We start from the raw sequence: 24421 nt of genomic DNA on the forward strand, positions 1-24421 counted from the left end.
ATTGGGTCCTATATTATTTAGAAGGTTTCTCTTTGTTTTTAATTTAATTTATGTATTTGATCTAATTTAATTTACGAATAAATGTTTTATCCGAGCCAGTGTTTATTTATTTTTTTTAGTTAAGCTTTCCGACAAGGAGACCATGTCGAATTGAGGTGGCTTAACAACTGTAATTGTTCTCAGCCACTGCCATGAACTATATGATATAACTTGTAGCAATTTATTTTCTTTTTAATATGTAATTATGTATGTGAGTGTCTTTTATTTCACTGATTTTCTATTCTTTATCCTATGGTTCCCCACTAGTCAAATATTTTACGGTTATTTAAATATGTTTTTACGGTTCATTAATAAGGAGATTCATAATTAAATGCCTAATAAAAGATTTTTACGAAGTGGAAAATAATCCTCATCCTGAACCCGGACTTGGGGCAGGACTCTGGTGGAATTAGAAACTTGTCCAACTTTTGTGCAACTGGACATTTGTACAACTCATGAAGGGTCAGGTGTGCAGGACATTGTTTGGAAGTACTGCTACAAGACCAAGGGTTGTGCAACGAGGTCATTTGGTCAAAAACGTTTAAAACCAGAAGTAAAAATCAGCCTTACTTTTGCTAATAACCGTTCGATTTCAAAATGATTTTATTTTCCATTTTTGGAAATTCAAGTATCATTCAAAACACAACTACAACCAATGGAGAGTTTTATTAGCTTTTGAATGAGTGGCTAATGTATCTAATATATATCTTCCAGGTGAAATATAGTTTTAGATTTATTACATTTTTTTTACCTTTCCTTTTTCTTTATTTGCCCCTATAAATCTAGTTTACAACTAGTAAATGAGCTGTACTATTCAGGCATGTCATGAGGGAGACAGCACCCAGTGGTGCATCCTCCTGACGTTAACTAAATTATTTTATTACACTAGGAGGTCTCGCATCCAACTCCTCTTCAGCCTACGTCGAGTTACCTCAGGGTCATGGGTTGCTTTGTGTCGTATAAATTTATTGAAATGTCCATGTAGTGTGTTGTGAAACCGTTTGTAAGACATATGAATGATTTATTAAAAATTAATGAAATTTGTTTAGATATTTTTATATATCATGGGTTTTGGAATTTTTTTTTTTAACTCGTCGAATTTTTTTTAACTCAGTCTTATTGTACATATACAGTTAAAGAGGAACCACTAATTATAATTTAAATTTGTACTGATAAATTAATCAGCGACTTAGAGGTTGTTGAGGTTGTGGTTTTGAGGTTGTTGTGAGTTAGTGGTGAAGCGCCGACTTTGACTGGTTTGTTACTTCAGGTTCGATTCCGGCATGGGTTGTGTCGACTTTAATTTCTTTGGCATTCAAAATATACCCCCGAATATGGTTAGAATAGGGGGGGAACCCGTAGATAACAACCCCTGTGTGAAAGAGCCGGAAACATTTAATTTTCTATATTGCGTATACTTTACGTGGTTGCAACGTAATTATGTTTTACATATGTAGAAACAAATAAGAACTATTGAAGGTATAAACAGCTATTGTTACAGATTGTTTCCAAAAGATGCTCGGTCCTAATGAGCCTGATTTAATTGCTGGCAATAAATCATTTCCTTGGAGGGCTTGCTAAGCTGCTTAAGGAGACCGATTACAAGTAGATAACGATAGCATTGGAGATCGTAATATGCTAAGATGGATAATGACCACCATTTAGTTTTTTGTAATCCGTTTTATCTCTGCTTTTATAGCTTTCTTGACTCTAAGCAATATTAATTTAATGTTTTGATGTAAAATTATTAAAGTATACGGTAATCGTAAAATAAGTATCCGATTCTGAATTTCAAATTGATCTGAATTACTATTTAAGTTTGAGACAGTATAAAATTTTAAGCACACGGCAAAGTAATTTAGATATTCAACTACTTAAAAAAAAATATACAGAATATTAAATTTACCAGAAAAACTTTCATTTCAGATAAAATTTTTGTTAATAAAACGGCTAGTGTTCTTTTCAAATATTAATTCTTAAACTCTCATTTAAACGTTTCTCATAAAGATTTATGCTTAGCAGTTTTTGTTGGAAAAATAAATAAAAATGCTCGATATAACTTTTTGTTTAGAAGATCGTTAAAAAAATAGACTGTGAATTTTAATACATTATTTCAGTTGTCAAGTTACGAAATCAGATTTTTAACAAGGATTCAAAAGTATGATAAAAAATATTTTAAAAATGTAAAGTTAGAATGCTATTAATTAGTAGTTTCTCTACATGCCTGTATCACTCCATTTTGATCTTACATCAAATTTACTTGATATATTTTTATGTAAATACAGTTGTATTTATAGCAATAAATTAATTTAAAAAAATATAAATGAAGACTAGGGTAAAAAAAAAAATAGTAGTTAATGTATTTGAGCAATAACATAACTAACACAATTCTGTTTGTACAGTAAATTTGCTATTATAATAAAAAATATCCAAATAGTCTCAGCATATTTACATATTTGTTTTCTTTCAGTTTAAATTGACAATCACCCTATACCACAAATAAACACTGTAACTAATTAAGGACTTACCTACGACAGAAGGGTACGGGCCCGCACGTCAAGATAATTTTTTTTAAAATTTATTTAATGTGATTTACAACTGTACAAATAATAAATACAATAAGTAAATATGTTGTATGTTTCATATACACTTGAAAATCTTGGGTAGGAACCACCCATTGGTGGTACTTCAATAGACAAAATGTAAAACGCTAAATTTCTGACTGAGGCAATTATATTCCATATTACACAGAGCTCACGTATGCCATATTTATGGACCCTGTAAAAAGAAACAGATAAAAAAAATACAAACTTTTCAATCACTGTTTTATAACTGGCAACGAACTTACCTCTCTACGTTTCAAATGAGACCATTCACATCAACCTACGCATTCCAACTGTAACGAACCACATTCACATGACACAAAAACGATTTGACTACACACTACATGGACATTAAAGGGGTGAAGAGGAGTTGGGTGAGGGACCTTCTAGTGTAATCAAATAATTTACTGAACGTCAGGAGGATGTACCACTGGGTGCTGTCTACCTCATATCAACCCATGCCATGCCTGAATAGTACAGTTCATTTGCTGGTTGTAATAGATTTACAGGTGCAAACAAAAAATTGTAATGATTAAATATATATACATATCAATGGGAGATTTTCGGGGGTGCGGTCAGCAAAAAAAAAAACATAAATAATAACATAAAAATAATTTATTTGTGATGACGTTTCGACCTGAGTTTCAAGTCTTCATCAGGAAGGTTAGCAGGGAATGCTGGCTAAAACTGGAGGCTGTAAAGTCCTGGCTAAAACTGTGATAGCTTTTATTAGGCTAACCTGCCTGATGATGACCTGAAACTCAGTTCGAAACGTCGGCATAAATAAATAATTTTTTATTTTTTTATGTTTGTTTTCTGACCGCTCTCCCGAACATCTTCTCCAATTAGTAATCTACACCTCAATATATATTTATTCTTTATAACTCCTACGTTTCGGCCATTCAAGGATATATAATTTATAATATCACAGCAAAAATGTCATTAAAAGGTTACAGGTTATCCTGCCTTTGTCAAAGTTTAACCTATTTTACTTTTACTAATTTTCTTTATTTTTTCTATTACAACCTTATCAATTAATTTTTCATCAAGCATTGTTTAAGGTTGAAATAGATAGTGTAAATTGAATACAATTAATATAAGTAAAGTAGTGGATAAAATAGTTTGATTAACTAAGATATATTTTGACAAAGACAGAATAGCCTGCAACGTTTTAATCATATTGTTAGCTGTGATATTGTAAATAAGATATCCTTGAGAATGGCCGAAACGTAGGCGTTATAAATATAAGGAAATAAAAATATCGAGACTACATAGGTATTTTGTATTATAATTGATAAACAAACCAGTCTCGAACAAGTAATTAAATTATATATAATTAAATTTGCAAGTTAACCTGGACTGTGAACTAAGTTCAGTACTGTGAACTAATTTCTTTCAATCGATTATAATGTACAAATGTTTGAAAAATACACTAGAAGAACGTGTATCACTCCTGGAGGGTTGATATTTTCAGGTTTATAGTCATTAAGTCTTAATTTATTACAAGTAGCTTAAATGTGTAACATAGTCCAATTTAAACGACTAAATTGCCCAAATTTTGTTTTATAACAAGATTTGTTTGGAGATATACGTCATCTTAAATTTTGACTGGAAACGTAATGTTACTGAAATAGAGTGTCCAGTGCCATTAAAGTGCCGTGCAATTTTGTATATAAAATTATATTACCAAAATGATTGGTATTCGTTCTGTGAAGACGACGAAACCTTTTAAACCGAAATATTTTAAATTTAATGAAAAGCTACGTATCAGTGGCTGTTGGAATAAAAAGGTAAAAATATCATTTTGATTAAAACAAATTGATCTTTTCACAGGGTACCGACGATATATGTAAAATATACATCTATCAACTCGCTATAATCTATAATTAATTAATTAGTTGTTGATTCGTAGAGTGCCAATTTATTTTTTTTTGTCAAAATTAGTTGAAAAAAGAGCTCGTTAAGAGAGGTTCCCATTTGAAGAAACCGGATTCTGAATTATTGATTTTTTTTATTTCAAATTGTTCTAATTAAGCCGTTAAGATGTTAGCGGGATAAAATATGATAAGCTAGAATCAAAGCGTTCTGATGTCAAGAGATATAAACATAGATATCTGGGTAATCCTTCCTCAGGCCCATTTTGATGTATTTCAATTATAGAAGACTTGTTTATTCTTTTTAGTAGGACATTGAAGATTAAACTCATTTGAACTCGGCTATTACGGAACCACCGCGGATGGGGACACCTATTTTATTATTCATCCGGACTTTTAATCCTCTACAACCCAGAAAATTAAAAAAAATTTGAATGTTTGAATTCTCGATTCCAGATTTGATAAGTATTGACGCCACTATGAAAATTTTAGCTATAACATAACCAGTATTCAGTGTATGTATATAACATATGTGTATATAGCATTCAGTTTATGTCAATAAAAAAAATAACCTCATAGTTTGAGGTTTTGCATTTCAAAACACGTATAATTTAAAAATTGAATAAAAAAAAACCGTCAGTGGTTTTACCTCGAGACTACTTCGCCAATTTTTTTTTTTATTAATTTAGCACTAGAGTCATAGATTATCCCGGGGTGATCCTCGAAATTCAACATACTGTCGACTGGTTGTCCTTATTTATGTCCTTTCACCAATGGTATCATTTTTTTCGAACTGACTGTGTATTAAAACTTAATTTCACTTTTTTATTATTTTTGTATTAACTTCTTCTTTAAGAACGCCTGTGTATGATGGTTAAAATTATATTTTCCGTAAGTGTCCGTTATCCAGAAGTCTAACTGTACATTTACATATTTATACGCTATGAGTCAAAATTATATTAACTCTTTGTCCGAGAACTGTTTAGAATCTGCAGCTCTTTAGAATGTTTCGTCTTTGAGATCGTCCAGATTTCCAAAGCGTAGAACGAATGAGATTCTAAAAAAATATTTTAGTTCCCCTTGAAATAGCTGGAAAAGAAATTTCTCATTTCAAAATATTATTTATGACTGCTTTTGATTTCTACCCTATCCTATTATCGCAGGTAACCTGGGATCTCAAATACCTAAATTCGGAAACGTGTTCAAATACATTAGTGCCAGATGAAGCTTCCACTTCTACTTTCCCGATAGTTTCTTCTTAGATCATTTCTTGGTCTTGGTTTATAACGAGATCAAAACGTTTTGCTGCAGTTTCAGGGCTGTGAATGATTGTTGCACGCACTTAGAAAAGTGACCTATAATTTTAATGTCGTATGCGTGTCCTCTCTTCAATCTCACCCTGGGAAAGGCTGTAAGAGACTCATGTATTTAGACCACTATTAGCATCTTAGGCCTACAGTCAGCAAACCCCTCGCCTTCGAAGAGACTGATTCATGTTATATTGCAAAAATAAATATGTAAATACTTCTTTAAATAATTTTATTGTGAGCATATTAAATTGGAGTTCTGTAAAGAGAGAGAAAATAATTTGCAAAAAGTCTTTATAAGTATTTAAAAGCAGGATACGAAGTGGACTTTACATTTAACTCCTGATTAATATCCAATCTTTTTTTTTTTTTAAATGGTTATTTTTAGAATGTTATTTAAGATAATTTAAAAATACTTACTGAATGTCGAGATCAAAGTTACAAATTATTGGACAGTTCTATTGCTTTCTCTTTGTTGACGAGAAAGTAAGACGTCAATTGGTGTTACACCTTGCCTTCATTTTTACTATGATTATTCAGTCAGACATTAATTACTGAGCGGAATATATTTTTGTTTCTTCAATAAATTTATTAAATCCAATCCACCATTTACAATAAGGAACGTTTTATCATAAAAGGACTGAAAGCTTAAGGTGTCTTTACTGCTTTCACATCATACCTTAGATGACAGTGAAATTTGTAAACAAGCACCTAACCATAAGTGGGTGGAATAAGTAACGATTCATAGAAGTAAGTTTTTTTAAAAAATCTGTCACATGTCAGACTTGTATGGAGCTTCTCCTGTGATAGAAGAAGGGACTCGAAAAAAATTGTGAGTGATTGCTCAACTGAGTTTAGTTGATAATGCATAGCAAGAATAATTATTAAGAATGCTAGAAGTGGGTAGATCTGTGGTAATGCACTGTGCTAATAATGGGAATGGGTTCGAATTTGGCTGAGGCAAATAATTAATTTCAGTTTCACTGTAGCGGTGTCACGCGATTGACGCTGACTATAAATGCTAATAATTAAAGATAATTTAATAATTCACAGTTTAGGGAATTAATTTTAAATTAAAATTAGCTTCGTATTAATTAGTTTAATTATTTGTTTACATAAAATATTTTGTTTTTGTTTATATAACGTTTCCAACAGTTTTAAAATAAATCTTATATCCATGTTTCCGTATTGACAATTTGAATGGTAAATTGTTATATACTTCATCAAAGTATGAATTACTATTAAGTTAATGAATGAATGAAATGTGTTTATTTATAAAAAATTAAATGACAAATTGATTAATGCAACCAATTAAGAACATGTAGTCAGTGCAAAAATATTCAACTATATGCAATGTTAACTAAAACAAATAAATGACAAAACTAAAAAAAAAAAATGACGTTTCTGTTTACTATTATGTTAATATAACAATAAATTATAAATTCATAAATAAAGTTTTTATTTGGAATATGCCATAGGATGGAAGTTTCCATTGTTACTAAATAAAATTTATAATGGTTTTTATTTTTTTACTTATTATGTTAACTTATAACTTTATAACTATAATAAATGATTTAATGAATGTATACCGTGTTAAAAATAATAAGTCAGAAAATGAATTATTACGTAGATTGCTACTAAATTGAAAATGTTTAATGAGTGTTGGAACATATTTCTTCGGTCGATATCCTTCTATGATGATGAAACTTATTAAAATTAAGTTATTACCCCATATAAACTTGTTTATTCGTGCAGTGGTGAAGTTTGTAGTTGAAATTTATGGTTATTCTCAAACATGAAAGTAAGATCCTCTGTAGAACTTATAATTTATGGCCTAGATTTTCAAGATTATCATTATTATTATATATACATACATATATTATATTTTTCGTAATAGATAATGAAACCCAATCATTGTATTTCCTTCCTCTATTTCCTTGTTGCATGCATCTTTTATTAAGCAGGGTGTTTCTGGGTTAACACTAGGTTAACGGAAAACATTAATTCTTACTATTTTGCAACGTAAATTAATTATTTAATCCAAAAAATTTATATACATAATTATTTTTCCTATGATTACTAATTTTTGAAATTTGTATCTAGTACACATCTCTGACATCCTTCAATTTAATTCCTCAGTGCATTCCTGCAATACTCCGTCACGGTCTTTAGACTTATATGTAACTGCACATCGAACCGCAGCCTTTGGTACATCTTTCCTCTTCCCTATGGAATTCTATTCCCTCCTTTAATCGTAGTTCTAATACCCTTTCGATCTTCAAATCCCGTATCTTCGATCGGAAAAAAAGGTATACTAGAAACGCCTGTAAACTTAGTGTTAAGTGTTCTAACTAAAAATATCAATTAAGGATCTTAAAACAATAAAAAAATCCCTAAGAAGGTGTGTCCTTTAACACTTTTATTAGGAGATATCCACGTGAATACTCAATGAAAATGTGTAGACGTGAATGTCTCCTGAAGAAATAGAAATACCTGCTTTGGGAACTTTTGTCGTGTTTGATTTTTTGATAACTGAGATCCTTAATTCATGTTTTCAGTTAGAACACTTAATCCTAAAACAAACTTTGTCCCTCAACCAGAAAAGTACTGGACAAGACGTAGTTGAGACGGTATGATTGTGCTGTAGACGCCAGGAACATGCGATGGGTAGAATTATGTGTCGGTCTGTAATAGAACATAGAAGGAGCCATCAATTGGATTCTCGTGCCATATAAAAAGAGCGGAAAATAATAAAAAAATATAAACAATGAATTAATTTTCAAACCTCGTTTGCAAAAAATTTCAGGTTGCTACAACTATAGATATAATTTTATCAATTTAAAATCATTATTTATAGTTACAATTGCTTACAGGATGCAGGTTCGGCGGGATGAGTCGGGCTTGCTCGGCTTCCTTCGGACTTTACTGGCTACGGAGGCTTTTGTCGATGTGACCCTTTGCTGTGGGGGCCAGCGCCTGAGGGCCCACAGGGTTCTTCTTTCTGCTTCCAGTAACTATCTTCAGGTAATTCCTTTTTTCATAATAATTGTTTAATTAAGAGAACTATTTAAAAGGTTGGTTACTTTGTATGCTTTCATGAAAGTAATCTTGGTTATGTCTTGTCGATTTCTTAACCAGTTAAAATATTATCTATATAGATACTAGTAGCATTTCATTGACTATTATACTGAGTTAAAATAATGTTAATTTTTATTTGAATATGACGACAAATTCGTTACTGTAGAGCAGGTTATCCAAAAACCTAATGAAAATACACAAAAAAGATACAGTTTGGTACTAAAGCTCCGAATTAATTGTCTAAAACAAAAATTTAATTATAAAATTCCAATTTTCAAAGAATATTAATGGTTGAAAGAATATTTTATACTGATTGTAAGTGGGTTTATGCTAGGTGTTGCTTGCTGGGAATGAGGCGACCACAGTTTTAAGTTCGTTTTACCAACTTGTTTAATTTTCTAATACTATAAATTAAGTTTGTCACAGTAGAGCTACAATAATTGTTAAGTCATTTAACAGTTACCATGAGAATCTATTTTGTATATAAAAACATTGGTAATTTCTATAATAATTATGTAGGCGAGAAGGTGTTAATATGGAACTCTTTTTGTTTAATGAGAAAGAGCTCATCTATTGGTATAAAAAAAATTGTGGGCTGTGTGGATTTTGGTGTGTAGACTGCGCAAGCGTATTGAAAGTCATTTTCCAAATTTTAGGTACTGAGGGATAAAATTCGTTACTAAGTAAAATAAATAAAAAGAGGTTGTAGACTTTTGTTTAGGAAACACTCAAAAGAGGAAAATAAACCAAAACAAAATGCTATGATAATGCGCAATAAAAAAAATCCCTGTAGTATAAAATTATATTTTAACCAAAAAGGAGAAAAGAACCTTTTATTTGCGTGCAATGTACAATTTCTCTATAGTGTATCCTGCCAATAATAATAATATTTAAAATAATACAAGATATAATTATACAAATTAATATAAAAGAAATAATTGATTTAATGCCGTGTAAAACATTGATTTGAAGAGGATTATATATGACTAACATCGCCATTAGGAAAAAATGTTGTTCAGGGACTGATTGAGGAGAAACAAAATTTTCATTCTATAAAAAAAGTGGAATTAGATCATAACAATTTTTTTAAACACAAATACAGGTGCCTCCACTTCACTGTTCATTTTAATTAATGAAATAACCTCACAAAATATATAAAAAATTGAAAATCAATTTCAAAAGTCTTTTTACTCAATTGATGCTAATAAAAACTAATTCTTGGCGAGGGAAAAATTATCCAGGAGAACAATTACTTCCACCGCCAGTCGCTTGGAAAATAATCTTTAGACCGAAATGTAGAGAATTTCAATATTTTTTTTCGGTTTGGACTGTAGACCATGAAGATGTATGGCCACACGAAGAAGATTTTTTTACATAAATCGTTTGGTGGTGCCAACCCAAGTTTGCTTTGCTAAAAAAACATTGTTTCCATGTTGTAGCTGCAGAATATTTATAGCTTCATTACCTATCCCTTTGAGGCAATTCGAAAATGCCCTTCCCTGTCATTTAGGTTCAAGCACAGTAACAAATCGGTATAGATCCACAGATTGTGGCTGTTCAAGGACAGTAGGCGCACGAACCTATATATATATAATTAGTATGTGATTGAAATGAGATCCGCAACAGAAATCAAATTATATTTACGATCGATGTAATCGGTTTGTAATTTCTTCATTTTTCTGTCGGTGATTATTGCTTTATGTTATTTTGTAGAAAAGTCTGAGACATATTTAGAAAATCTGATTTTATCTTAACTGCTTCAAAAATTAATTTTTCTTAAATTCGTTCTGCTGTTAGTATGTTATTAGTAGATTAATTTACAGATAAAATCCACTTAATTGTTCATCTCTAGTAACAAAATATTACTAAGCTTTCTCACGTTTGCTAATGGCGATAAAAAAAAGTTTTTAATTGAAAATATAAATATAATATCTGTTTGTATAAATATTGTACAAATATATACTTTATGCATGTATTAATTTTTTTATAGTAATTATTTTTTTCGCATGTAGTATAATTTGATAGATTTTTTTTAAACTATTAGATAAAAGTAAGAAATCAAAATTCAAAAAATGGCTTTTCTACATAAGATACTATAATAATATTTTGACATTTTTTTTTCTTTTAATTTCTAAAAGCGAATATATTTATTTTGATATAGTACCCTAGATTACAAGTTTTCTATTGTTTATTATAGACTTACTATTCATATCTACTATTTTGATGACAACAAACATTTGTTAAATACCAAGGACCCGGGTTCGAATCCGGCTATAACAGGTAATTATTGTCTTTTGCATTGTATCTATGAAACAACTAAAGTGTTGTGTTCAGGAGCCCTCCGTGGTCCACCCAGGCTCTTAAATTGGGTACCTCTTGGGTTGAGCGTGATTCTGACCAAATTGCCTCCTTGCACAACCGTTGGTCTAGTAACAGTACTTCCTTGGTTGTAGCAGTACAGATTTAATTTTTTTTTTTTAAATTAAGTTAATAACAATATAAATTTGTTTTATTTCATGTATTTTTGATGTTCTAATTTAAGTTTTCTTTTATATGAAGGTAGCTCCCATATATTTAGCTTGTTTGTATTTATTTACCTTACTGAAACAGCATGACGAATAGTGAGCCATCATAAATCCCTCTAAAAAGCGCATTAAGAACGACGTTCTTTTGATGTACACTCCGAAGTCCGAGCCTCGTCCCTCAAGTGGAACTAATCCAAACTCAGAATCCGGTCTTAAATCTCTGCCACCACTTCTTCTCCAGGGATTTTTTATCGAACAGGAAATTGGGTAAAAGCCGATCCGAACCACTTTTTGACGACGCCTGAAATGGGAAAGATAATGCGTTAAAGGGGAAAAGGAAATATTGAAGGAGTCGATACATTATTCAAATTAGACGCGGTGATGGAGTGAAGGTCGGCGGGTCGTTGGCTGAGAGGAACTGTTACAGCATCGCGGCTACTAAAGAACTGCGATTTATCTCTCGTTACTTCTGAGAACAGAGTCACTGACGGGAAAGGTAACAGGTACCTGCTTGTCAATAAAACTGTTTTAATTACTCATGCTAGTATCCTTTGCAATACACTTTTTTTCTATTTCGACTTTATGCAGCGCCCGGTTTAGTGCAATCAAATCCTTTTGTAAGAAAACAAATTGGAAAAAATAAAACTATACAATGAATCTGAAAATTCATTTATCAATATTTTTTTTTATGTTTTGGAATTGATTTTAGGATAGAATGGGATTGGCTAAAAGTGACCTTATTATTATAATGTTAATGATACATATACAGATAATGAACATTACAGTATCTTACTTATTGAAACTTCTTTAAATAAACAGCATTCGTAACTATGCCTGAAATAGGTAGAACTACCATAGATATCGATACCTATTCTCAGTTATACGTATAAATGATATATAAACAAATTAATTATAAACGTTCATACCCTTAGAAATATTACCGAACTCTTAAAAAATACAATTATACCAAACTTCATCGAATCGTCGAAATTAAAATTGATCATTTGTCACAGGGCGGAATTACTCAATTTAAGTGTGGAATCGTAGATATATGATAGTATGGATAACTGATTGGTCTCTTACTTTGATGAAAAGGAAGATACCTTTCACATCTCGGGAACCTGTCCCAAGTACAGTGGAATTAGAATCAAATATTTCGGGCAGCAGACCTGCTCTCCAGAACAATTACTCACTTTGTAATCTAATTGAAGTTTTCTTAGCAACTATGTACGGCAGGCTACACTGGAATGAGTGTGTTTCAGTAATTAATGCCATACCACAGTTTTTTACCATTGCTTTGTACATACATAAATACTAATGTATATCTTTGTACTATGTATTATATATTTTTATATATATATATATATATATAATTATATATGTATTGCATTATGTATTATATCTTTGTACATACTATATTGTTATTTTAAATTTTTGACTGGTTTAATTCATTGTTTTTAGAATATCGAAGTTTTTTTTTTGTTTTTTTTAAGTTTTTATGTTTTATGTTTTTAGTTAAAATTCCGTATAAACTCCGACTGATGGATATTTTTCCGTTGTATATATATGTTTTTTGATTGTTGTATGGAACCATTTTATGTATATTTTTTAAATAAACACATTAAAAAACAAACACAATAACACAGTAATACCAAACTGCCCCAAATACTTGAAATTGATCATTTATCATACTAAAGCATTATTATTATTATTTTTTTTATATACTAAATGTTTAAAAATTCTCTTCTTAGTGAACACAGAATAAAAAAAACATAATACATTTTTCCGTTACTTTAAAAAAAAAATTACGTTTAAAATTAACAGTATTGGCCAATAAAACTTGTATATTTTCAAAATAGCTTTATTTCTGCTGAACGTTTTTTTTTTATTTTATTTTACCTTGGTTTTATGCGATTTAAATTATATATCGATTCTTAAGAGATAGGGGATTAATTTAAAAATTAGATTATTTTCTGTGTTGTTATTTTTCTTTTTTCCTTTTATTGTTATATGGAGTATAAATTAGAGTAATGATTGCCATACTTATTAAAAGGTATCTACTAATAATATTATTACTCAATATATATGTATATTATTAATTTTAATTTTATTACATGATTTTCTAGTTTAAAATAATGTATCGTTTAAAAATTTGATAAAAAATCATTGGAATTAGATTTGTTTATCATTACGATGCTAGGACCAGTTCGGAGAATTTAATGCCCGAGATAGAAGGAATGCTTTCTATCATTTGCTATAAATGATAAATTAGCTGCCTTCTATGGTTTTGGGTTGGTTATCATTGAACCTCTGTTCTACGTTGTACACATTTTCATAAAAGAATATATTTAAATAAATATGTCCGTAAAAAACGATAAAATCAAACCTATATTAAATAATTGGATTTTGTTGAGAATCGCTAAGAATCTATATTTTAGCTTCTTTTGTTTTTTCATGTAGTTTATTTCTGAAATAATCGATTAAACTTAGCGTTTTTAATCGATGTATGCTAGAAGAGTTAGGGTGAGTTCTTTGACCCCTGACCTGTATTTTACCTCGCACGGTGACAACATCCCCGATTTTATCACCTACGCTCTTGAACTCGGGTGAGATGCATTTCCATTTTAACAGATTATATCCTTATTACTCTAAATTTTATCTAACATTATAGTATTATTTCTTTGTACGCATTGTTTATTAATTTTTCATAATATTTATTCAGAAAGTATCGATACCAATTTTTTTAAATAACTGATGTAACTTTTACCAATAGTCAGTTATGGAATTTATTGAGTAACATTAATCTCATTTTTTTTACTTAATCATCTTGGATCAACTTTGTTTTTATTTATTGTATTTTTTTTCAGTTTTTATTTACTGTATTTTTTTCAGTTTTTATATATTTAGTGTATTTTTTCTTACATTCTTATTAGATTTTAAAATAATACAACTAATATTTGATTTTTTATGTTATTTATTGATAGTTCTTCAGGATTATTATTTCATGATAGGGATGAGAACTTTTATTTATATTAAACATTGTCCTGAATTGAGTTTGGCTTTAATATTGATCAAAAATAAAATTAAATAATAAAAATAGAATCGAAAAAAACTATAAAACTTTTGTAATGTTATATTTATAATACATTTTGTCTGGAATATGCTATTCTCTTTTAGTAGATTTTATTATTTTCTGGTAGTGTAATTATTTTTATTGAGTATTATTACTATTAGTTTTTTATTTATTATTATAATTTTAGTGGTACTGGTAATTTCTATTATAGGGCTATTTTATACGATTCCCCATATAAGGGAATCTAGGAAAAAACATTTTCTGAAGTCATATTTTATGTTCAGCTTATTTACATACTATACTCAAAATGTAGGAAGATTAAGAAGAGGAATTGAAACCGTTGACTCACCTAAATGACCCAGTAGCTTTTGCCATGACTCACCAATCACCATAACCGGATAGGGATCTTGTTGACATTAATATGGCTTATTTTCTATTTTTGTGGACAAACAAATTAACCATATTATTCGAGATAAAAACAAATAATAAACATTTGATGAATAACTAAGATGATTTCAGCCATTATAAAGACCTAGCCTTTCTAATTCTAACGATAGGACCTGCATATTTACTTAATTTAGTCTTCTTTTGAAAACAGAGTGAAAGTAGATAAATGAATTTTTCGTTACATTGATTCGAATGATGTCTTGAGGTTTTCTAAAAGTTTTTTGGTTAATAAAGTTATAGCATTTAATCATAAAACTCATTTTTTGATGATTTAATCTAATTTTTTTAATCGAGATCATGATGAGTTGTTAGTTGAGCTTGTTTTGAATTTGAAATTATTTATCCATCTTTTTGTTCTACTTTACTGTGTCTTTATTTAATGGTGTCTCTTAATTTAAAATCTCTTATTATACTACACCATCTAGTTTTGAATAATATTAATTCTTTAGAACATTTTCTTTAACATGAAATAGGTAATTTTGTATTTTTCCTTTTTTTTTTTTACACTAAACATGTTATAACTTTTAAAAAAAAAAATTTATTTACTACCAGCATACTGGGTTATTATAACAGTTGGAATATTTTTTTAACAATTGATAATGGGTGAGTATAGACTCGTGCAAATACGTCCATAACTATAACAGTTATGAGTAATAAAGATAAATAATTTTTAAAAAAATGAAAATAGAAATAGCTATGTAATCAAAGAATGAAGAGAAAATTGTAGTATTTATAAAATAAATAATTGACTTATAACAAAAAATAATTTGAAGAAAAAAAAAATATTTATGATAATAATAAAAATGAATAAATATAAGTTTATAGCAGAATGGCTTACAGGAGCTTCAGTCATCCGGATGAGATTGCATTTCTAACCTTGAGGTTGCTTTTCATTTAAGTTACTGCAACTTAAACTGATGGTAACTGGCATGGAATTTTGCACACAGTTTTTTGATTAAGTCATTTATCGATTCAATTTGTAGTTCGTGATGTAGTCGGTTATTTCTTATAAACCAAGGAGTATCTGCTGCGATTCTTAGGACCTTGTTTTAGAATTATTGTATTTAACTGCTGCTACCCCCACTTAATTTACCATACGTCAGCAATGGCCTAAGCGTTGTTTTGAATGAGAATAGTTGTTTATGGTTTTAATCCAAATTTTCTATTCACGATATGATACAGCATTGTTAACCTTTTTATCTTCAAATATATCTATTTAAAAATTATTGTATATGAAGCAGAAGGTTTTTTTTCTATAAAATGTATCAGATAAATGATAACACGAGAGACAAACGAGAACAAGGTTCTAGAGACCGCGGACTGCTCGACATTGAAGTAATTAAATAAACAGTGAAAAGGTAATTATAGGATTCTAAATAATTATATTCGCTCCTAATTGGTCTCCTGTTATAATTACCGTCCAGTCAGCTGACCGGAATAATCACCATAGTTACTGGTAATCTCCCCGTTTAGCTGGGCTATTAATTTAGCCGCCAATCTGGTCGAGGAACATTGCGCTTGTAATCTGTGAATAAATTATTCCTGGAAGGATGCTCCTTTAGTAAAGGGACACTTGGATGTGGGTTCTTATCTTTGAACAGGATGAAGGTACAAGTATGCTCATAGTAGTAAGTCCTGTGAAGTCATAATGTTCGCTATCGACCTAAACTGGAGGATTAAGGAATTAGTGAAAACAAAAATGGAAGTGTCATTTAATTTGTATATTTCTGAGTTCCTAATCCTAAATAAAGATAGTATGTTAAAGATGCATGTATAATATGTATAATGAGTTGAATGACAGTTAATCGACATGGAATTATTGATATGGAAATGGATAGGAAGAGAAAATAGGGATAAAACTCCTTAGGTCAAGACTTCACGCTATTTTATTAAAGGATTAATGAAAGTGAAATTAAATTACTAATGCTGTGGTGATTAAAACAATAATGTTTGTCAAAAATATTAATTTTTTTCTATAAACTTATAAACTATAAACATAAAGCATGACTGATGGAAAGTACTGATTTAAAAAAAAATATTAGAAAAAAATTATGATTAAAATAAATTATATGAAGAGTTGAAGATGAAAAAGTCATCTCGTCGGATTTAACAAAGCTCCTTTTTAAAGATACTAATCCATTAATAATTTACCATAAATTTATTTCAAAATATACAAATATTATAATTCATTAACATTCTGTAGTTTAATTTATGTATTTATGCAAGAACGAATTTCGCTAATGAAATACCTTATTCTAATTTTAGTTCGGTATCATTTTAATTGGCGTTGGTTATGTACGTTTTTCAATTATAGTAAAAAAAATGAGCATAAGATATTTTTTTTACTTAAAAATGATTTTATTTTTATTCTAGTTGTCTAATATAAGTAAGGTAGCTCATAAAATAAATCAGATGTAATGTATAAACAAACAATGACGAACTATATTTGTAGATAGTTTTAATATCAAAACATTGTTGGTATTTATAGTTAAGTATTTATAAGTGATCTCAACTTTACAATGTGGGTGATATTTGTTGGAAAAAGATTATTAATAAACAAATAAAGAAGGAAAGAATTGAAGAAGATACCACATAAGTACCGTCCCTGTGGATGTAATGAATTGGTTTGCCTGCGGGCATAGCTGTAATCGTTTGGGCTGGGCAAGAGAATGCCACGGACCGCATGCATAGCATCGTTAGGAGATTGGATATCTCATCGTTATTCTCCATCTTTACACACATAAATTTCAGTTCCTTAATTCAAAGGTCGGGAAATTGTAATGACATGAAGATATTTTTAGGAATAAAAACAAAATTGATCAATGCATAAGTAAAAAAAAAAAAAGAGAAATTTATTCTAATGGTATTTTTGGTCGATTCTGAAAAGCTTTATGTATCTCAAATATTCATGAGTAAATAAAGCAGTGAAAATTTCACCATTTTTGGCATCACCATAGCGGGAAAAAACAGGTACAGTGCGCCTATCTTTCATCTGTCTGCTTAAGTAGAGTTATGTTATTTAATTGCAAAACTTCTCCTTACTATATATTTTATATATAACAACCTCCGAAGTAAAATATTTGAATTAAGATAATTTTGAGAATTGTAAAGCTTTTATACTTTTTATTGCGCCACCACCGCTTTTTATTAAATAAACTTTAAGCTTTGGTATATATTGTATCTTGTTTACTGCTATATTATGGTTCCTGAATCATTTAAGAGCTGTATAAAGCAAATGATAAATAAATCTGCACCACTACGACCATTGAAGGTCAGATGTGCAGTAGTTAGTAAGGAAGTATTGTTACTCGACCAACGGTTGTACAAGGAGGTGATTTGTTCAGAATCACTCTCAACCGGCAAATGTTTTTGTAATTAAGGGAATCCACGTAATGAGCCAGGGTGGACCCCAGGGATCTCCCGAAACCACAGGGCTGAATCACGCCTAGAGTAACAGAATATAAAATTATCTGTCACAGCCGGATTCGAACCCGGGTCCTTATTAGTACAGTGCCTTATTACTGAGCCACGCCGTTCCCCTGTGAGAGCTATCTAGGCAAGATTATCTTAGTAAGTGATTAATTATGTCGGTTGACGATTAATTTCTCATCAATATCTCTTGCGGAGCGTTTGTTCAGTTTTGTTAATACTGTTGGAAAGATGGTCGAAAACGTATTTACCAGGTGAATGTTGTTATACAATGGTGGAAACTAATTACATAGATTCTATAGTGAACAATTATGTTAAAATAAAACAATACAATTGATGCTTATATTGCTATGTATCGAGGAATTAGCCATGATTTCAACAATATGTCGTTTATTAAGGTGTTTCGTCATCTGCTCCTGATCAGGGTATCCTTCTGGGAAGCTTTTAGCATCCTCGGATATGGAAACATCTGTATTAAGTTTGTCACATTACCAGAGGCCCCTGAGAAAATTAGATTGACTAACCTTTAAGTATCGAAGCAGAAAATAGGTTAGGACGAGGGACCAGAATCAAATTAACCAGGCAGATCCTTGTCCAGGAAGTCCAACTTTTTTGTTAAACATCCTCGGCCCTGAGGAGGGGGACGCCTGCTTCGGGAGTCTTCGGACATCGATAACCAATCAGAGAAGAGATTTAAAAATAAGGTAACGCCCTAAAAGAGAAGTGGGAGAAAAAGACAAGAGGGAATTTACAGAAGAACAGAGAGACAAACTCTACAGAAAGGGCAGACGAGTAAGGACCTGATTCAGAGGATGCGCTTCGAGCACACCAAGGCCAGGAGGCCTGGACATCCCTGATGAAACAGAAGACACCCACGGCATCAGCAGCTATAAGTATAAATTAACTAATAAGCAATCATGTAATAATTTATATTTTATGGCAACCTTTATCTGAATCATTTGAATCATTTTAATCATAACCAATTGTAAATAAATACTTAGTTTCTTTATGTAATTTATATATTATTATATAACCCAATATATCACTTTTTATTAAACTATATAATTAATGGTAAGAACAATTTATAAATATAAAGGTATTTAATTGGTAAACTGGTAAACACACAAACAGCCTTTGGAAAGGAATCCAATTATAATAATAGTTTTTTAGGACTCAATTTATAATCAATTAATTAATTTATTTTTGGATAATTGCCTTCAGCGATTATCCTGGCATCCCAAGTAAATCTGCTACTAGAACATAGCAATATTGATACTCGTTCTACATAAGCCCGAGTAGAGTGAGAAATGCGTTTGCTTGCGTGCGATACTAAACTCAGAACAATGCGACTTCTTTCTGAAACTTGTTTGTTACCATTCTCTGCTTTAGTGTTGCGATTCTACCTCTGATAGTTCAAAGGAAAACATATTTCTTTACTAATAAATTTGCACATTCTAACCATTTAAAACAATCTTATTTACAATGTATTTATTATGAATATAGTTGAATTATAGATAATTATTTGTAAATAAATTTTATAGGATTTTTAAAATCAAAATAAATAAAAAATGTATTGTGATATAAAATGATAACTTACCCAACCTGGTTGTTCAAGTAGGTTTAATAATAGCGTTGTGATAAGTTGATCATAGTAAAATACAAATATTGTTATAAATAGAAATTATATTAAATGTTATAGTGACAAATTTATGATAAGAAAAATGTGATACTAAAAGTAAAGTATAAAAATTATAATTAATAATGTTTTGATACTGTTAATAATAAGCTGTAATTAAAGCTGTAATTAAATTCCATAAGATAGTACTTGATGATTGCCGAATCGTTGGACACGTAGTAAGTTTTAATTAAGAAGGTTGAGACTATTTTGATATTTTTTATTATTATTAATAAAATAAGACTAAAAAAATTTTTTTTTACTATTTGTGGATGAATGTATACATGCAGTGATGATAGTTGAGGATGTTAGCCAAATATTATTTTGCCATAAACTATAAAAATTAGAAGTGATTTATTTGTTCAGTCTCTTTCGTATGACATTACGACGCTTGATATAGGAATATAAGCACTTGAAGGAATGACAAAAGCTCATAGTATAAGTCATCAGGAGAACAGTTAGTAAGAAAAAAGGACTTAGCTATGAATACTACCTTTCACCAAGCTAGATTATAGTGTTTGCGAGTCCTATCGGAAATTCTGAAAATGACTAAGAGTAAATAGGGTTGCTATGTTTGGACAAGACGGAATGAGATGTTGGTACCACTGATCGGCCAACGGTTTGGACATCCTTATAAAGGAGCAACGGAACTGGAGGACCAGTAAGAGAAGACCTTTCTTACTTTCTACAAATCAAAAAACTCCTCTCCCCAGCTTTACGATCACTTACTTCGGAATCTTCAGCTACATTTATCCTTCCCCTTACCGTTATTTCTCTAATCGTTCCAACCATTTTAGTACTCGGTATTATATTTCCTATAAAAGATGTTCATGAAGAAGGGAAACGATATAACCATTAGGGAACGTGCTCTTGTAAAAAAATTCATTCATATACAAGCAGGGCTTTTATCATACCGACTCTTTTTGTAGGAGATGTTTTTTTAAAATACTTGGCGTTGTTATTCCAACACCGCACTTATAAAATGCTTCGTTTGATTTTTTTTTTAAATATATACAGAGAATTATTGTACATTTTGTTGTTTTTCAGGGTGTATATTTTTTTGCGGAATGAAATGCCTATCTTCTGCATCGTTCAGTGGTTTCCTAGTTTCCTCTGTAATTCCTCCCTAAGATTAAAATAATGACACTCAAAGAAAAAGTAATCGCACTAGTACGATTTGAGATGAGTTACTTTGCTCATTATAACATTGTTCCAATGATGTTAGTGTCGTGATGATCAGTGTGGCACACCGTAGTCTTGAAAGACATGAAGGAGGGAACGTTGATCTTCTGATTTGTGGTGGAACAGTTCAGTTAAAAATGATCTTATGCTTTCTGGTACTTTTCTTTCTCCTCTTTTAATGTACTGTCACACAACATGCTCAAACTTTTGTTCATAGATTACTTTTTCGTGCTAAGTATAATCATAAAATCGTTTAAATACTCTCGGGGATTAAAAAGCTATTATCAGCTTATATTTCAGGAAGAAACGGAAGAATTGTCCATTAAAATTAATCACCTGAATAGATGGATATCAAATCCCTGAAACCCTTGAAATAGGTATTATTAACACCGATTGGTCTGAACAACCTCAGAGTGAACTAAGTCTCTGACCTCAGAGCAACAGTATTTTGCTTGTGTGCAATAAATTCAGGATGAGTGAGTGATTCCTCACCTCACCCAGGTGAACGAACACAGCAAAATGATAAGATGAGAGAGAATAAGAGAAGAAATGGCCTTTAATTTTCATCGAAAACTTCCAGTCTACCACCAATCACCAGCCAAGTAAACTGTAATATAATTTATTATTCTATGTTATTTATTAAAATTAATTCAAGTACTAACCCAATTAAACCACATTGCACACTCATTTGGTTAAACTCCATAAAAAATTTTTTTTTTTTGTATTCCCTTATCAAGAATGGAGGTTTTAATTCCATTTGATTCATTTATTTCAAATCCTTTTAAATACAGTCCCCCAATCAACTTTATCAGCATACCAAACGAATGATAATTAATTCGGGTAATATCCCCAATATTGTATTACAAGAACCTCAGGGCTTATTAGAATTAAACAGCTTCAATTATTAATCTTTACCAAAATATCCGAAAAGTGGAATACTTAGCACCAGGAATAAGGAATACTCAGTTCAATAGTTAATCATCGTGTCTAGCTGAAAGAAATGTTTTCTAAGATAGGATAGCCAACATGAAAGTATAGCAATCATTAAAACCAGTTTATTAAAGGAATATTTGAAAATTGGCCATTAATTGAGAACCACCCTTAAAATCCTAGAAATATTTCTTACTCGCATCAAGTGGTTCTGTCATCCATTAGTTTTAATACAGTTTAAAATACGACGAAGGATGATATAAGATGGATGATGAGAGGCACTCTGGGAGCAGAGAGTGACCTTTACAACTTGCCATTACGAGATGACTCTAATGAAGCGAAGAAGGCTATCCATCAGGGGATCCTGGATCAGCCCATGTAGGGCACCTGCACATTGTGTTCTGGAACGGTACGCTCTCTGCAACGGTGGACGTCTTAGTATGGCGCTAATTGCTGCTTAGTTAGCTCGTCGTCTTTCCATATCTATATTTATAAGTTATAAGAAACCTGTGTCCGTGTCCTGGGCTCTCTCAGCCTTTGATTTACTGCCACTGGGTTAAATAGGTTAGCGAGTCTAGGAGGTTTAGTGAGTCTGCTATATTGATACTAACTACCAGTAATGTCTATGAATTTGTCGTATAAATCGGAGAGAAAATGAGATATATAATCTCATAATTTGTCGTATAAATCGGAGAGAAGAAGAGATATATAATCTCATAATTTGTCGTATAAATCGTAGAGAAAATGAGATATATAATCTCATAATTTGTCGTATAAATCGGAGAGAAAAAGAGATATATAATCTCATAATTTGTCGTATAAATCGGAGAGAAAATGAGATATATATTCTACCATCTCCTTTTAAGTCGGTTTTCGTTATTGATTTATATCAATAATACATTTTAGCCTTCTATCACCTCACTTGCATCTTTACTTTGGCTAAAAATTAATTTCAGCTCGTACAGAGCGACTGGAAGTTATTTGCTCGCAATAGTTCCTCATTCTACATATTTCTCGTACAGGTAAGTGAAAATAACAACTATAAATAGTTTAAACAATAAATTAAAAATAAAGGTTATCTTATAAGTCTCAACACTTCTTTATTGGTCATATTACATGTCCAACGTTTTGGCCAATCCGACCGTCATCAGGAACAATTTTTATTTTAGTTTCTCAGCCTTAACATTAATTTATAACACTTTGCTTGGTGCTATTATGCCCATGTCAAACAAAAACCTGTATTTGTCTGTGTATGTATCTGTATGTGTCAGTAGTTTTTTTCGTGGGATAGGGACTTTTTTTTCTTTTGAGTGCCACCCATTTTCTAACGGGCCTCACAAATGCCCGGGGAGAGCCTGTCAGTGAGTTTTGTATATTTTTATACTTGAAAAAATCCCGGATACGACCGGGTTCGAACTCACAACCTTTGGATTGGTAGACAGGTGCATTGCCTTTTATACTTTACCCTTATTCAGAAACGGAAAAGGTAAGTCAAAACACGAAATTCACATTTTATATCAATTGAATAAGGATTATCGCTAAAAACATATCTTTTCAGAAAAAATTATTGCAAATCATAGTTATGATCCACATTTCAATATTGTGTGTCACTGCCTATATTCAGTCACCACATATACAGGTGACACCATACCAAATTTATTATTTTTTTGTAAAATTCATATTTTTGTATAATTTAGTTTCGAAATAGCAGTAGAACGGAGATAACAAAAATTACTGGAGATCTTATAGATACTGAAGAATTAAGCCAAGAGAGACTGTGACATTGGACATTATTCCTCCGACTCATAATTACTCAATCAAATCCGACTCATAATTACTCAATCAAATTTAATTTAATTTTTTATGTTTTGCTATTTAAAGTACTTCTCTAGATAACTATATCAGCGCATAATATGGCTATTTATATACCTAACCACTCCCAATATATGAGGACTAATTTAGTACTACGAAATAAAAGTTTAATACTGCAGTATCAAGTCTCACCGCAATGAAAAGATTAATCAGACTCGAAGCGCTTCTGTTCCGCAATGCCATTTACTTGAGGGCCTCATAGAATTTTTATGAGTTTGTTTAAGGCAGTATAAAAACATTTCTTTTCCTCGTCCATTATACAAAGTGAAGTCGTTTTTCTTCCTAATGAATCAAGTTTGAGGCTTGGAAGAGCTGGATGAATTTCTATCGTTGGAAGAATTGGATAATGCTTTGATGGTTTATCTGTAGGTACGGAACTTAAGAAAA

General features: G+C 30.7%; 1 protein-coding gene across 1 annotated transcript in view; it reads left to right on the forward strand.

Annotated features, from left to right (window-relative positions):
* The window catches only part of LOC106686616 (zinc finger protein OZF), a 269514-nt gene that overhangs the window by 41194 nt on the left and 203899 nt on the right, over nucleotides 1-24421 (forward strand). The window contains exon 2 of the mRNA XM_067049395.1: nucleotides 8697-8847. Coding sequence (XP_066905496.1) covers nucleotides 8698-8847 — 150 coding nt within the window. The 5' untranslated portion in view covers nucleotide 8697. The remainder of the gene's footprint in view (nucleotides 1-8696; nucleotides 8848-24421) is intronic.

Source organism: Halyomorpha halys, unplaced genomic scaffold, assembly GCF_000696795.3.
Source record: "Halyomorpha halys isolate HHAL.00 unplaced genomic scaffold, Hhal_1.1 Scaffold852.1, whole genome shotgun sequence".
NCBI classification, from domain to species: Eukaryota; Metazoa; Arthropoda; class Insecta; order Hemiptera; family Pentatomidae; genus Halyomorpha; species Halyomorpha halys.